The sequence below is a fragment of the Penicillium angulare genome (genome assembly GCF_028827245.1).
Source record: "Penicillium angulare strain IBT 27051 chromosome Unknown utg000007l_segment0_segment0, whole genome shotgun sequence".
NCBI classification, from domain to species: domain Eukaryota; kingdom Fungi; phylum Ascomycota; class Eurotiomycetes; order Eurotiales; family Aspergillaceae; genus Penicillium; species Penicillium angulare.
Window position 1 is genome coordinate 2,525,929 of NW_026623166.1, and position 13,160 is coordinate 2,539,088.

General features: G+C 45.0%; 4 protein-coding genes across 4 annotated transcripts; 2 read left to right on the forward strand and 2 right to left on the reverse strand.

Moving 5' to 3' along the window:
- Window positions 1-28: 28 nt before the first annotated feature.
- Window positions 29-1,182, reverse strand: N7478_010222 (thioesterase family protein; the record flags this gene model as incomplete). Its single annotated transcript, XM_056926436.1, has 2 exons — window positions 29-954; window positions 1,065-1,182. The coding sequence occupies 2 exons, from the start codon at window positions 1,180-1,182 to the stop codon at window positions 29-31; spliced, it is 1,044 nt and encodes a 347-aa protein (XP_056775806.1).
- A 3,943-nt stretch (window positions 1,183-5,125) lies between these two features.
- N7478_010223 (uncharacterized protein) lies at window positions 5,126-5,665 on the forward strand (the record flags this gene model as incomplete). The annotated part of the gene is made up of 1 exon (XM_056926437.1): window positions 5,126-5,665. One exon carries the CDS (start codon window positions 5,126-5,128, stop codon window positions 5,663-5,665), a length of 540 nt encoding a protein of 179 aa, XP_056775807.1.
- A 2,551-nt stretch (window positions 5,666-8,216) lies between these two features.
- Window positions 8,217-8,677, forward strand: N7478_010224 (uncharacterized protein; the record flags this gene model as incomplete). The annotated part of the gene is made up of 2 exons (XM_056926438.1): window positions 8,217-8,586; window positions 8,649-8,677. 2 exons carry the CDS (start codon window positions 8,217-8,219, stop codon window positions 8,675-8,677), a joined length of 399 nt encoding a protein of 132 aa, XP_056775808.1.
- Window positions 8,678-9,769: 1,092 nt separating this feature from the next.
- N7478_010225 (uncharacterized protein) lies at window positions 9,770-10,681 on the reverse strand (the record flags this gene model as incomplete). Its single annotated transcript, XM_056926439.1, has 1 exon — window positions 9,770-10,681. The coding sequence occupies one exon, from the start codon at window positions 10,679-10,681 to the stop codon at window positions 9,770-9,772; it is 912 nt and encodes a 303-aa protein (XP_056775809.1).
- Between the last annotated feature and the right edge of the window lie 2,479 nt (window positions 10,682-13,160).

Below are 13,160 nucleotides of genomic sequence, written 5' to 3' on the forward strand. Positions count from 1 at the left end.
AACTCAATCGACGATAAAGTCAGTAGTATTACAAGGAAGCCTTAGACTTTCCCTTCTTCCTAGTATTTCGCACAATGTTGAGAATCATCGCAACATGGTGACTCAATGTGATGATGTCCCCATTAGCATCTCGCACAAGAACCTCGAGATCGAACTTTCCATCTTTGATTTGCTTTGACGACACTCTAACAGCCAACCACTCAATTCCTTCGTCCGGAAGAGTCATCTTCACCTCCATATTCATCACGACAGTCGGAAACCACATCTCAGAGCGCCGCTGATCTTTTCCCCGGATTTCCTTCACATCAGAATCGTCAGACCGCTCAGGGGGCGCATTCAGAAGCTCACGCAGTGCCGGGGCCGCCAAGAAAGTGTGTATGTTGTATGGGAATGAATCTACCACGTATGCCAATGTGCTTTGAGTGATGGGTTCACCGCTAGTCAGCCGGATCCACATGTCCAGCACCCCGGGGCTTAACGGTTCTTTGCGAGGGATGTAAAACTGCCAATTGGCCAGTGATGGCATCATAGTCGCGTATAGCTTCGGTAGTTCCGACTTTTCCCAAACTTCGTCGGCGCCATTGGTCTTCAAAGCCTCGAAATCAGATACGGATGGGAGTTCAGCAGCTTGCGTTACTTCATAACCTGTGGGCATTGAGATGCCAGGGAATGTGCGTAGATTTGTGTGAGTGGTGTAGGCAAGCACCACCCGTCGTGACACGAATTGATCGACCCATGGCGCTTGAGAAAGGAGGCCAACCTGCCAGAGTGTTAGGTGGAGGGTGGAGATTTGCTGACCAAGCTTGACATCCTCGATTATGAGAATGGCAGACCCAATTGACGCTCGGTTTGGAAACTCGAAATGTGCAGTCAATGTATCGGGCTGGTCACGTGAACCAAGGTGGATCTTCGCTGCTGCGAGCATACATGCAGATGTGTAACCGCCATTGGGAACTAGATTGGTCAAGGTCAGAAGAGTTGCTTAATTATTTGTCCGTCGCAGCGACATGGACAGTGATGCAGAGAGCGAGGACGGCAGAGAAAAGATGGAAGTGACTGATTACCTGTACCGACAGAGAAGGCTTTGCTGAGGTTAACTTGATACGCGTGAGAGCTCAGCTGCTCAATCTTTGTGGCTTCAAAGAAAGAAGGAGGGGCGCTAACGCCTTTGTCCGACGCCATAGCGGGATTCGGCCGAAATGAGTCTTTGAGATTATGAGGTCGAACTAGTTGGAATGGCGAGAAGGGAAAGCTCAGTCAAGGTTGGGATAACGATTTCACGTGCGGTCGGTGTCAATTCTGAGCAAGCTTGGAAAGCAACGGCTTGAGCTATTTATAATGCGCGGTCGGTTTACCCCGGAACGGAGTTCCTCCATGTGATGCGGTGCTCTGCATTTCTATGTTTGCCTTATTCCAAAGGAGCAGGGATGTTGAAACATTGACACAATATTACTACCAAGGTGGTGAAGGTACGGTGACAATCGTCATATTGGATGTTGCATGCGTGATATGATTGGTTGTATTACTCTAGTTTCTGATTGGTCCCCTTATTGGGGCTCTTCGACAGTCGAGTACATCATTAATTGACGAGAATTGGGAGTTACCTGTGGGTGAAATTACCTACGGTGACCAGAATACGGTGGCGCTTGAATGCGTTGCGGAGTAAGTTTGAGTTTTCGCAGAATAAAGTTTCCTTGCATTGCTGACTTATTGATTATATGAAGTCTAGATCATTGAATGAAGTGAGTCGAAGTTTTTGGATGCAAATTTCCCCGCTGATATTTGTACAGTACCATCTACAGCTGTCTGTGAGCTATACCTGAGGATCGGGCTTCTTTGTGTCTATTTTAAGTGATTACGTCGCTGTAGCTTGGGAATCAAATGGATAAAACGCTATGCTGATCATCAGCAGTGACTGTATCAACAGAGGGATTGAAGCTTTGACCGAGAAGGGCAGCAAAATGGTCAATCGACAGTAAAAGTCACAGGCTGCTAGTAATTGACCCATTCCCTTTTTCTGCCGGATGTGGCTGTTGAATCAACAGTGGCATGTAAACACTTATATTATCTTGCTAAAATCGCGGCTCTCGCCTGCGTTAGAACGGTTCCATCAACACTCTCCATCAACACTCTCCATCAACTCTCATAGTGAGAGTCTCAACAAACAGTCTTCCAATATGGCCTTGGGACATACAATTCAGTGGACTTTGAAAACCGACAGAATTGGTTTACTAAGATTTCGGGTCGGCGTTGACTTAACTCTGGGAGTTATCTTGCTCCTCCTCAGATCATAAAGTTATAATGGCAAATGATTTGCCAAAAAGAAGTAAGTTAGTCGCCCTTTCGGCTCAGCCGCCGGGCGTTAATGGATTGTTTGTTTGTTTGTACATGTATGAGATCAAGAAAGTTCCTACCTCAATGGATCATTGTTGAAGGGGTGGAAAATTCGCTCTGCTGGTGAAGGGTAGAGCTTCTCATCAGCACCCAATTTCCCTTACCTCAACAAGGGATCTCCTGTCAACGACCGAATTGTCAAGCAGCCGAATTGTGGTGTAGTGTAGGTGATAGAGTACTAGCTAGCATGCAGATAAATTCTTATCGACATCTTTGCCGTTATTGTGAGATTGTGCAATACTCATGACAGAAATGTAACATCAACGACCGTTGAAGTTCACCAACTCCGTGCCGATCGCTACCAGTACTATTTTATATATGGCTATAAGGAACATGAAATGTATTGATCACTATTAGAAGCTTATATAATCTAGGAGCTCAGTCTGAGAACAGAGTTATTACACGAGTAGAAAGTGGATACAGATATATACAGAGTAGAAGGTAAGATTGATGCAGGAGATGTGGGGCTATACTCCGATACCAGGTCGTTTTGCTGACTGCATTTCAGATACTTAACAACCCTCCTCGCCCAATCTTCTCTTGTCCAATTTATTCGTATATTTTAGTCCTAAGGTCACATACACTGTGTACGAGCTGACCCATACGGCTCACTTTCCTCCTGGGGTCCAATTCTGTACGACTATTCCTCATCTGGCGTATAACTCTGCTTGGAGCAGAGTTATACCCCAAATGTGGAATAGCGTGGTTTTTGTTGCCGGAGAAGCCGGAGAAGCGGAGTCGGAGAAAACCACGCTATTCCACATTTGTGCTCTAACTCTGCTCCAAGCAGACTTATACGCCAGATGAGGAATAGCGTCTGCATCCTCTGCATTTCATTGCAGCTCCCATTCCATCATCTGATGGAAAAGAGCCATGATGAGGGGCCCGTGCGATGTGCTGAGCTGCGGGCGGCTCCTGAGCTGCACAGTCCATCACATGAGAGCTCAGGCGCCCACCTTCTGGTTTCATGCCATCACCTTCACTTTTTTTTTTTTTTTAATAAAAAAGACTTACGTCAGGCCTGGAGGGTTCGCGAATGATATCATAACTCTTTACTGATATATGGAAGAGGGAACAATCCTTGCATCAATATGCCAAACAGCGGTAGCCCCAGACCAGATATCATAACCATCAACCGTCAAGAATCTCGCTTTGTAATTCTCGTAACTGGACCTTCTGCCAGGAATTAGGCGGTCTGGTTACTGCTGGTGACACCTCAGATCTTACATCAAAACATCAAAGCCCTGGTAAATGATCCCGACCCCCCAAATTCGCTTAGTTCACTATTTATATGCATTATGATATACCCAAAGTTAAAGCATGCCGCTTGAAAGAAATCCATTCTGTCTAGACTTCCACTCCAGCCGCCATAAATATCAAAGCAGAAAAGGATCACCCACCTATGCCTACGCCTTTCCTAAATTGGCGTTTCAACATGATAACGAACAAACCCGGGCTTTTAGATATAGATATTGAGAGAGCGGTAAGCTACCTGTCAGTTGGCAGTGTAGTTAGCACAATTTCGGAATAGCTTCAATATTACACTCATTACATCTATTTGATTTAATTGCGAAGCCAGAAGGCACAGTACTCTCAGTTCAACACATGTTTGAATAGCGAGGAAACTCCCTCCATCTGTAGTCTGTGATTATTCCAGATGGGAACTGCCTTTGATTAGGGCAGCATGAGCATATCTCACAAGATGAAGGAATTTCTCTTGATGGACCCGAGACCCTTTTAGATAAAGGGTGTATTTGAAAATGTTCTTTGTTATTCAGAAGCACGGCCAATTTCTCCAGAATCTGATCAGATGCGATTTGATACTAGCTTTGTAAGGATAAAACTCACAATTCAGATGGCAGAAAAAATCCGCGTTAACATGAGGCAAAAGCCCGCTGCTTATTGCTTAATGGAGCTTCTTGCAGCCCCAACGCAATGATCTTGCTGATCTTGCTTGTCTGCCTCCTCTATCTGCCGATTTGTCCCGTCTACGTCAGGACTGCATAAAATTACATGAGGGCAAAGCTTCAGTGGAGGAGATTGTGGACTCAGCGTTGCAGTATCTTTCGCGAGGAACAATACTGAAACTAGCGCTGGTGTTCCGTATATTCAATCACTGGTCACTCGATATCTCGATGGAGCTGATTTAATTCCTCCAACAGCCAGATATGGAGACTGTTGAGCAGCTGAAAACCATTTTTCGAGCTCATTATGCTCAAGATAATGACGAATTCACTATATTTTTTGTACGGTGGGGAATCAAGGAGCGTTGAAATTGTTACTAAAACTGCTGTGCGAACACCCACCAATGCTATCATACTTTTGTTTTCTACTTCCCCCGGCCGAGAATTGGCGAGCCACTTGTACATCAGATTCTATGCCATTAATTACACCAATCAAGTCATTGTAGGTCATCATGTCAGCCCCATGTGAGCATTCAAAACCCAGTCCTGATCAAGAGTCGTAGCTCCAATGAAGCAAAATAGATCTAAGGATACCTGTCTGAATGGTTGCCGCAATTTTTCACGAGCCTTCTCATATTAAAACATCAACAAGAGGCTAAATAAGACCCGTCACCAAGCTCGGTATCACCTGCTATAAAGTACAACCAGCTGCCGCATAACCCTCCAAGCAAATACTCTACAGAAGTTTTTATTCGCTCGTCAGCTTTTAGCTTTCTCAAACTTGTATCGATATATTTATTTAGTCTCGCACCAAAAGCAATATCGGTATGGTACAAGAAGTCCAACTGAGCTATACCCAGGCCCTGCGAGCTTGTTACCTTGATATCCTCTCTCAGCTCGATTCGTCCGTTATCAACAAGATTTACAGCGATGTTGCCCGTCCGCGAAAGGACCCTATTAGTGATATTCTAAGGGCGATCGTATTACTGTCGCCAGATGAAAGGAAAGTTTTTATCACTCACATCTTCCAGAAATGGAAGGTGAAGAAAAGCCCTGTCGACTTTCCCAAAATCGATCCTCTCACCAATCTACTGAACGATTTTTCATATAATGAGCTTCAAGAGCTGTGGCGTCAATGTCTGCCTAAAGCCAAAAAAGCCGAAGGGCTTGCCAAATTAATTCAAATTCTGCCTTCAAGCCGTTTTCACCCCTCCTATTCCCACTTGCGAGTCATTGCAAACAGAGACCAGTTGGAGAACGTGAGGTTCATTTTAGAGATTCGGGAGAAGGAAGAGGATTATGAAAATAGAAGACAAGGTGATACTCCTCATCCCGAATTATATCTCAGCTCTAATTTATCTAGATGATCTAGTCATCTTGCCGGGATTTCGTGCAGCTACGTCTTACTAAGTGGCATCTTGTTAGATGCATTTTTGTTTCGACCCAATGATGGCTACAATTGACGATCACAATATACCTCGCCAATTGCAAATTGCAAACTGATAGGGTTATTTGATGATGAGTCTTGTTGGCGAACTTCGTTATAACTTTTCGATTTTGAAAATTTAATTTGATCTTGGACCAGAGATCTTGAAAGTATCAGCATTGAGGTTTATCTGGTCAGAGAAATTGTAGCTCGAAGAGACGTTCGCCTGCACACAACGAGGTCATTCCGAATGACCTTGTTCTTACACAGACGGTGTCTTTATTGCTTGCAAAGAGCTATAACATGTTTGATCTCATCACGACATTCTCAAATTTGGAGATATATGAACCAGAAAACCCCAGAGAAATTCGGACCAGGCAATTGCATTTATAATATCTCTGTTATAAGGGACACTGGCTTTCTCTTTCCGCTCCACCATGATGGGCTGCTTAAAAATATTTAAGAGCTACTGGCATGAATCGTAAGACGCCCATCTTTCTATCCACTTCTCTAAGCTGACTGAGCAGATCCCATAAAGGGACCTTCGGGAGTTGCTGGTCATTATTGAAGAGTTACTGGTACAAAGTGTGAGGCTCCTATTCTTCTGTCCATTTCTCAAAGCTAATTGAGCAGATCCCTTGAAAAAACCTTTCAAAGGTCCTGGTCGGCCCCGGTCACTCAACCAGACACAGAGTTGGGCCATATTGAGCGTGACAGAACGCGAACTTACTCCCTTGGCAGTCTGAATAGGATACCCAAGTACCCAATCGGTATCTAGCTATGTCTTTATTAGACACCGTCGCTCTAGAGTCTTGTTTAATGGGAGGACTGATCCTTTGGCTTCTTTTACTCTTATGCATTGCGCCTCTAAAGTACTCCTGGAGGGGAATTTGGATGAGATTTAACAGATTGTTTTAAGAGCTAATTTCGGGCATTTAGATATCAATAGGAGTATTATGTTACTGGAAATTCTACTAAGAGTACAAAGATAGGCTATGTTATTACATCCAGACTGTGAAGACCTAATTTACTTGAGGAAGAAAGCATATTGTATTGAGAGATTGAAGCTCAGAATGCTCTTCTCAAGTCAGCTTGAAAACTTTCACAAGAAAGCGCATAGCGCATACCCCCTCGCCGATGCCAGTGGATCCAAGTCAAAATGGATACCGACAGATGTTAATCGTATTTCTTGGATTTAATTTACACTATTAGAGCTCGTTAACTTTCGAACGTAATTACCGGGCTATAAATCGCTAGCCAAGCTATTCATTGTGGATGGAAGAATGGCCTGTTGTCGGCTTATACCGGTGGATTTCCTCATTCCTCTTGGTCTGGATCTTGCTCTGCGATCTGAGAGGCGAAGGGTCTTTTGTCTCTCTGTTACATGTTCTGTAAGTATTAATAGGATGATCTTCCGCCGAAAGGGATCTATCTTATCTATTCTCCGTAAATCTTTGTAGTAATGAAGAATTGTATCTGTATGGGGTGTATCGCTGAACTAAAATAATTCTGGGTTGGTGGATCAGATTATTGAGTATGCTAACATAGCTTTAATATCTTTCTGTGAAAGCTCCTAATAGTAGGTGATGTGTGTAAGTGCGTTGACTTGTTTATCTTTGGGTTTTTTCTTATTATTTGATGTAAACCATAAGAACCAGTCTCGATGCTTATAGAATGTTGTATTATTCCTGTTTGGTTTCGATGGATGCTTTAGTTGACTGTGTAGTGCCTTGTAGAGTGATATGATCTCAGCTAAGTAATAATATTAAAAATCTCCTGACTTATACTGGAGACTATTTTGACTCGATATGTGAGAAGCAGAAATTGTGAGAAGTGGGCGGGGGTATCTCCTCTCTATCCTGCGGAAACGGCGCTTTACCCTTTGGATACAAGCCGTGCGCTCAGCCTTTACGCTAATGCACGGGCAGGGATGGGACATGTTTGCCCGGGCAAACATGTCCCATCCTTGTTTAAGCCCCAATTCGACTAAATCACTACTTTAAGGTTTACTTTCTCTTCCCAACACCTGATCATACCAGCCAAATACACGCTCCAAAGTATTGTGGCAAACGTACAGCTTGCCTGTCAGTTAACCAGCCATCAACGCGCATTGCGCCATTCGGCTGGGTCTGGATTGAAAGTGACTCAAGGGACATGAATCTAAGCCCCTTTCGGTCACTGCTGTATCCGCTAGTCCAATGAGCCGCAGGCGCGCTGGTACTATTGTCTCTGCGGATAGCTATTCTTGGTATTAGCGTACGCTTTAACGGAGACTTCTGTGACATTTACCTCGCAAGTCAATCTTTATTGGTCGTACTACCTATATATGTAAGCTTTTTTATGATCTAGACCCCGAAGCCCCAGAGATCCTACATTACAGCATTAGGTACATTTTCAATCTTATCTAATACTATAGACCTCTTACGATAGAAACCTATAAATAATCGCTTCAGACTTAGTTTCTAGCCTCATCATCTTATACATCTGCAAAAATGAGCTCCCCAGAAAGCCAGACCCATGCTGCTGTTTCACTGTCAAATGACCTGAGCCCAGCGAGAAAAGCTCAACAAATCTTCAAAATCCTGTTGGACGATATCAATCAAAACAAGTTGGCGGATGCCAATTATGCAACTGAGTATATGGGGCGCACAGATACTGAGCTTCGAGCGTGTATGGAAATTGCTAAGCAATTTCACAATGCGGTTGATGCTTTACTCAATGTGAAGCTTTTTATGCATCTTCAAAAATCCGAACTTAAGGAGGAGTTTTGGGATCAGCAATTTCTATCCATTCAGGAAAGATATAAGCCTTTCCCAATGACCGCAAGAGTTTTTCTTACGGATGGCGTGATGAACTATACTGGTAAGAGAACCTGGCTAGGGATTATCTACAGATTGCCCACGTGCTAATTAAATGCTATCTAGGACTCTGCGGACAAGGCACACCGAAGTAACCTTGAAAGAGACCCTGAAAATACGCCGTCTACAGTGTTCTTGTGGTATAAGACTACTTTATGTCATAGAGTGGAATCTGTTCCGAGTCAGTGTTTGTGGGGATAGGATGTCGACAAAGTTTTATATTACCATCTATTCGATTCTATTTTGGCTTATTGTTCCATCTTGTCTAGTACTAGATAAATTAATAGGTCTATATCAAGTCACATCCTCAATCTTTCTTTATTAAAATATACTTGCAAGACAATATCTCTTCAATTCAACAATACTTCGCCTCTGATCTAGATGAACAGTGTTTAGCCGAGGAGTTCCCCAGCGGTAAATATAGACCTCAAGAGCAGTATCGATCCCCCATCGATTATTAACTACAAAGACAGAATATCAAAGCTTGCCTTGGGGATAAAAAACATTAGCCCATTATGAATCTGTTCCAGTGGTGAACGGCAAATCAGCTCCATTCGAGTTCAGTCAGTGGCCACTAAAAAGCCGAACTAGATTGTCAAGGTCGTATTTGAGCTTTCAGAATGCGCTGCCACCAATTGAGTCAGTCTCCTAGACTCTTTTTGCATGACGTGTTCTCTTTGTTCTTTGGTACTCCACTTGCAAGAAAGTCGATGTCGAATCGGGGAGAGAACTTGGCAGTAGTAGAAGAGTGTCTTTCGGGCTTTCTCAAATCCGTAACCCGACCACATATCCGCATTGATCTATTGCTAATTGCTACATTGCCGCTTGTCACAGGCTTCCTATTCCTTCTCTCAAACCTGCGTGTTTGCGCATTGCCTGTAGAGCTACTAGTATGTACCATACATATCTGCGTGGAGACTTTAAGCCTTTTCCACTGGTTGGTGTTTAAAACGCCACGGGGCCATGGGTCGAGATTGCCCTACCGTACGAATGCCAACTCAACTTACCGGTCAGCGAGCAAGTCTTGCTGGCTTGGGTGATATCGTTCAACAACAGCGATCAACCGTTGAAGGCACAAGAGAAGTATCTCCCTGTTCACCATTGGGTTTGGTCTCGTACGTGATAAATTCGCAGTAGTCATGACCATGAGCTATAGATGGAAATCTAGCGAACACTCTTCCCAGAGTTCAAGGAGAAGATGCAATGTGATACTCAAACGTGTCACCTTCCTGATCAATGACATCGCGAGCCAGGTCCATCTCATGCAAGCCTGCTACTAATTTTGGGATTGTCACCTTATGGGGAGCCTTGAACTCCACTGCATAAGCAGGTTTTCTTCGCTCGTCAGCCACGGTATGTACACAAAACTGATCAGCACGGCGATTGCGCTTCCTTGGTGTGCGAGGCCTCCTTGAGGTCTGTGCGGCTCTTCTGCCGTTCCTGGTATTCGCTATTCGTTGGGGCGGCCGGGTGTCCTGAAGAGTCATTTGCTCCATACTCTTCTCCAACGGGGTTTCCGCGCGGTCATAGAATGTGACTCGGCCCTGGATGCCAAACTCATGTCGAAGAGTTTCATCGTCGCGTAGCGCCTCAATGACTTTTTCGACAAAGTTATCCACCGTTTCTCGCTCGAAATTTCGCAGGGATGCTTCCGAATAAATTGGCCGGTCCTGGACGTTTGTGGCGACATAATCTAATTGTTCATCAGATGGGAAGAGTGATTGTGAAGTAAAGGCGCTCATGCGGTCGAATTTCTTCCATATTTTTTCTTGGAGTTGGGGAAATTCACGCCAAGGCATGATGCGTTTGGGGTAAAGTCGGTTGACTGGGTCGGTCGCATCGCCTTGAGTCGTGAGAGTCGCGTCGGTCTCAACTCGGATCGCTTGAGACAGAGAGATGTGGCAGCGATCGAGAAGACGAAATAGAGAGTTCAGTTGCAATCGCCGTTCTGCCTCCCTTTGCTGCTGTTCTGCCTCTTCTCGCGCTGTCTTCTCTTCCTCTTGTCGCCGCTCTGCCTCTTCTCGTGCCCGTCTTTCCTCTTCTCGCCCTATCTTCTCTTCCTCAAGCTGACGTCGTAACTCGGCGATTGTTTCTTCCATCTTTGTTAGCAGCGGTTTTCAGCAAATGGTTGAATGATGTGGAAGCAAAGCCAACATAGCAGGGGGTTCCCGCTGTTTGACATTCATAGAACCTGAGGGGGGGAAACTCGCGTTGATGTTTACCAGTTATCCCGTGACTCCAGTTTTTGGTGCCTCAGGCATCAGCGCTTTGACGGAATGTTCAGAACCGATCTTTACCATCATCCAGCCGCCCGCCCGCCCGCTGTACATATTTTCCTTTGTGGTCTTACTGAGAACGTACACGAACCATAAAGTCAGCAAGAGGTCTTGAGTATAGTTAGGATAGGCTTATCCTCCATATGTTCTACGAATCACTTCTTCTTGCCTCAACCTTTGAAGATGGAATTCCCTTTCGTCAAATTGTCAACAGACCCAATGGAAAGCGGAGAGACGTACCTGGCCTCCCTGGTTGGGGTTCTCTGTTCGAATGTACCCTCTGAGCGGACAACTGAATTGTCGCTGATATATTTTGCAAAAATCTTCTCCTGGATGATAACTGGAGGCGGACACGTTCTTTATAGGCGCAGGGCCTGGTTAACGTTTGGCATTCCTACATAGGTCATCAGTTTTGAGCAGGTATTGATGGAAATGATGATCAACCCTCCGGTAGCACCACAGTAACGCTTCCATTAATTAAAGAGCTTCTGGTAGAAATAAATTGGTTGATAGCAGCTGTGTTGAAAGCCTCATATTCTTGCATTCATACATTTCCACCAATCTACCGGGGGAATATTTATTAAAATTTCTTCTGGCAATGTCTCTCATTCCCTACACTTAAATCACATCAATATCAAAGATCGTTTTACTTATACTGGATTGTCTGTATCATCGTTCGATGTGCCTGCTGATTTAAAATGGCCTATTTTCGAACCGGCCGTTTTCTGGTGGACGTTCTTTAATGACGGACTTGAATTCCCTAGATGCAGATTTTGTGGGACTGACGGTAATAGACATGCAATTTTTAAGGCCTCTCATTAATGAGGGCATTGGGCTCAGTTGATACAGTCGTTCTATTTCCATCGAGCCCCACTATGCCCAACCAATCGCTTGCGGTACCCTCAAAATACTTGGCCATCATTATTATCGCTCGCTACACTAGGTGGAGCCAACTCCGTGGGAATTCCAACCAATCCTGGGGGTCTACGGCTGCCCCTAGGAACTTTACCTGTAAATCTAGGAGTAACAAGGCTCTTGGGACCTACTGATACATTCCTGGACTCGCTGTGAGGATCTCACGTATCGTTGGATGAGGAGTGTGTCTTCCGAATGAATAATCAATATTAAGAAAGCTATAGTCGACTCTAGATACAAGACGTAGCGCGAGGAAGCAAAAGAAAGGTAGCTTCCTCGCGTTCAGGGGAACCCATATACACCATGTGGGTCCCGCGCAGATCATTTCTCCATGCTGTATATCTCTGACACTCGCTTCAGCCGGTCCTGGGAATCTGTAGCAGACCTCTAGGAGCAGAATAAGCTCCCAGGAACAGTAAAACCCCCATCAATGAACTTAGAGGTGGTTGCAACAGTGTCAGGGATTGACAGAAGGTATTACACGATAAGCGCAGGAGAAGGCACAACATGGCGCTTCTGGATTCCCTAAACGCGGAGAAGCTATCTTTTACTTCCTCGCGCTAAGTCTTGTATCAAGAGTCGGCCATAGCTTTCTCGATATTGATGATGCATTTGAAAGACACATTCCTCGTATAAAGACACGTTAGACCCACACACGCCGTATTTAACTGCCGTAATCGCCCGAGCCCCACTGTTTACCACCCAGTCCTCACAATAGGAAGCGGCGGAGCAATTCTCACTCGGGGACATTCTATTTGATCCCAGAGAACCTACGGCTGTCTTCAGGAACTGCATATGTGATTCCAGGAGCAATAAAGCTCCCGGGAACAAGTATTACTGTTCCCACAGACTCTTCCTTCAATCCCAGAGACGATTCACAAGGCCCTGGGAACTGTGCTGCTCCTATAGCCTCATGTTCCGCTCCTGGGGCAGGCAAAGGGACGTGGGTTGTCCAGCAGCTACCTGTGGAGGGCAGAAATTCGAGGCCGACTGGTCACGATGGTTTCCCTAGCTTGGGCCGGAGTGCCCCCACAGTCACCTAGCCGTCCATTAAGAGCCACGAGAACTTTTCTAGACCAAATATAGACCTGTGTAGCCCACAGCGGGAGGGCATGGGAGAAATGAGCCATGCCGTCCGAGAGTCATATTGGGAGACTCATAGAAATAAGAGCCATTTCTTGTGTAAAATCCGGAATTGTGCAGAGCGTACCGTGAGCGAAATCGTGAGAACGTGTTAATAAAAGCTTGTTCTTGGGTAGATTATCTTAAAAGATATGGCTTGGAAGCTCGAGAACAGGATTCTTCTTTTGAGAGGGTCTGGCTTTTAGAAAAATCCTCTGGGGACGAAGTTAGTCACAGAATGAAGAGCACAGGCGGCATAGAAGGC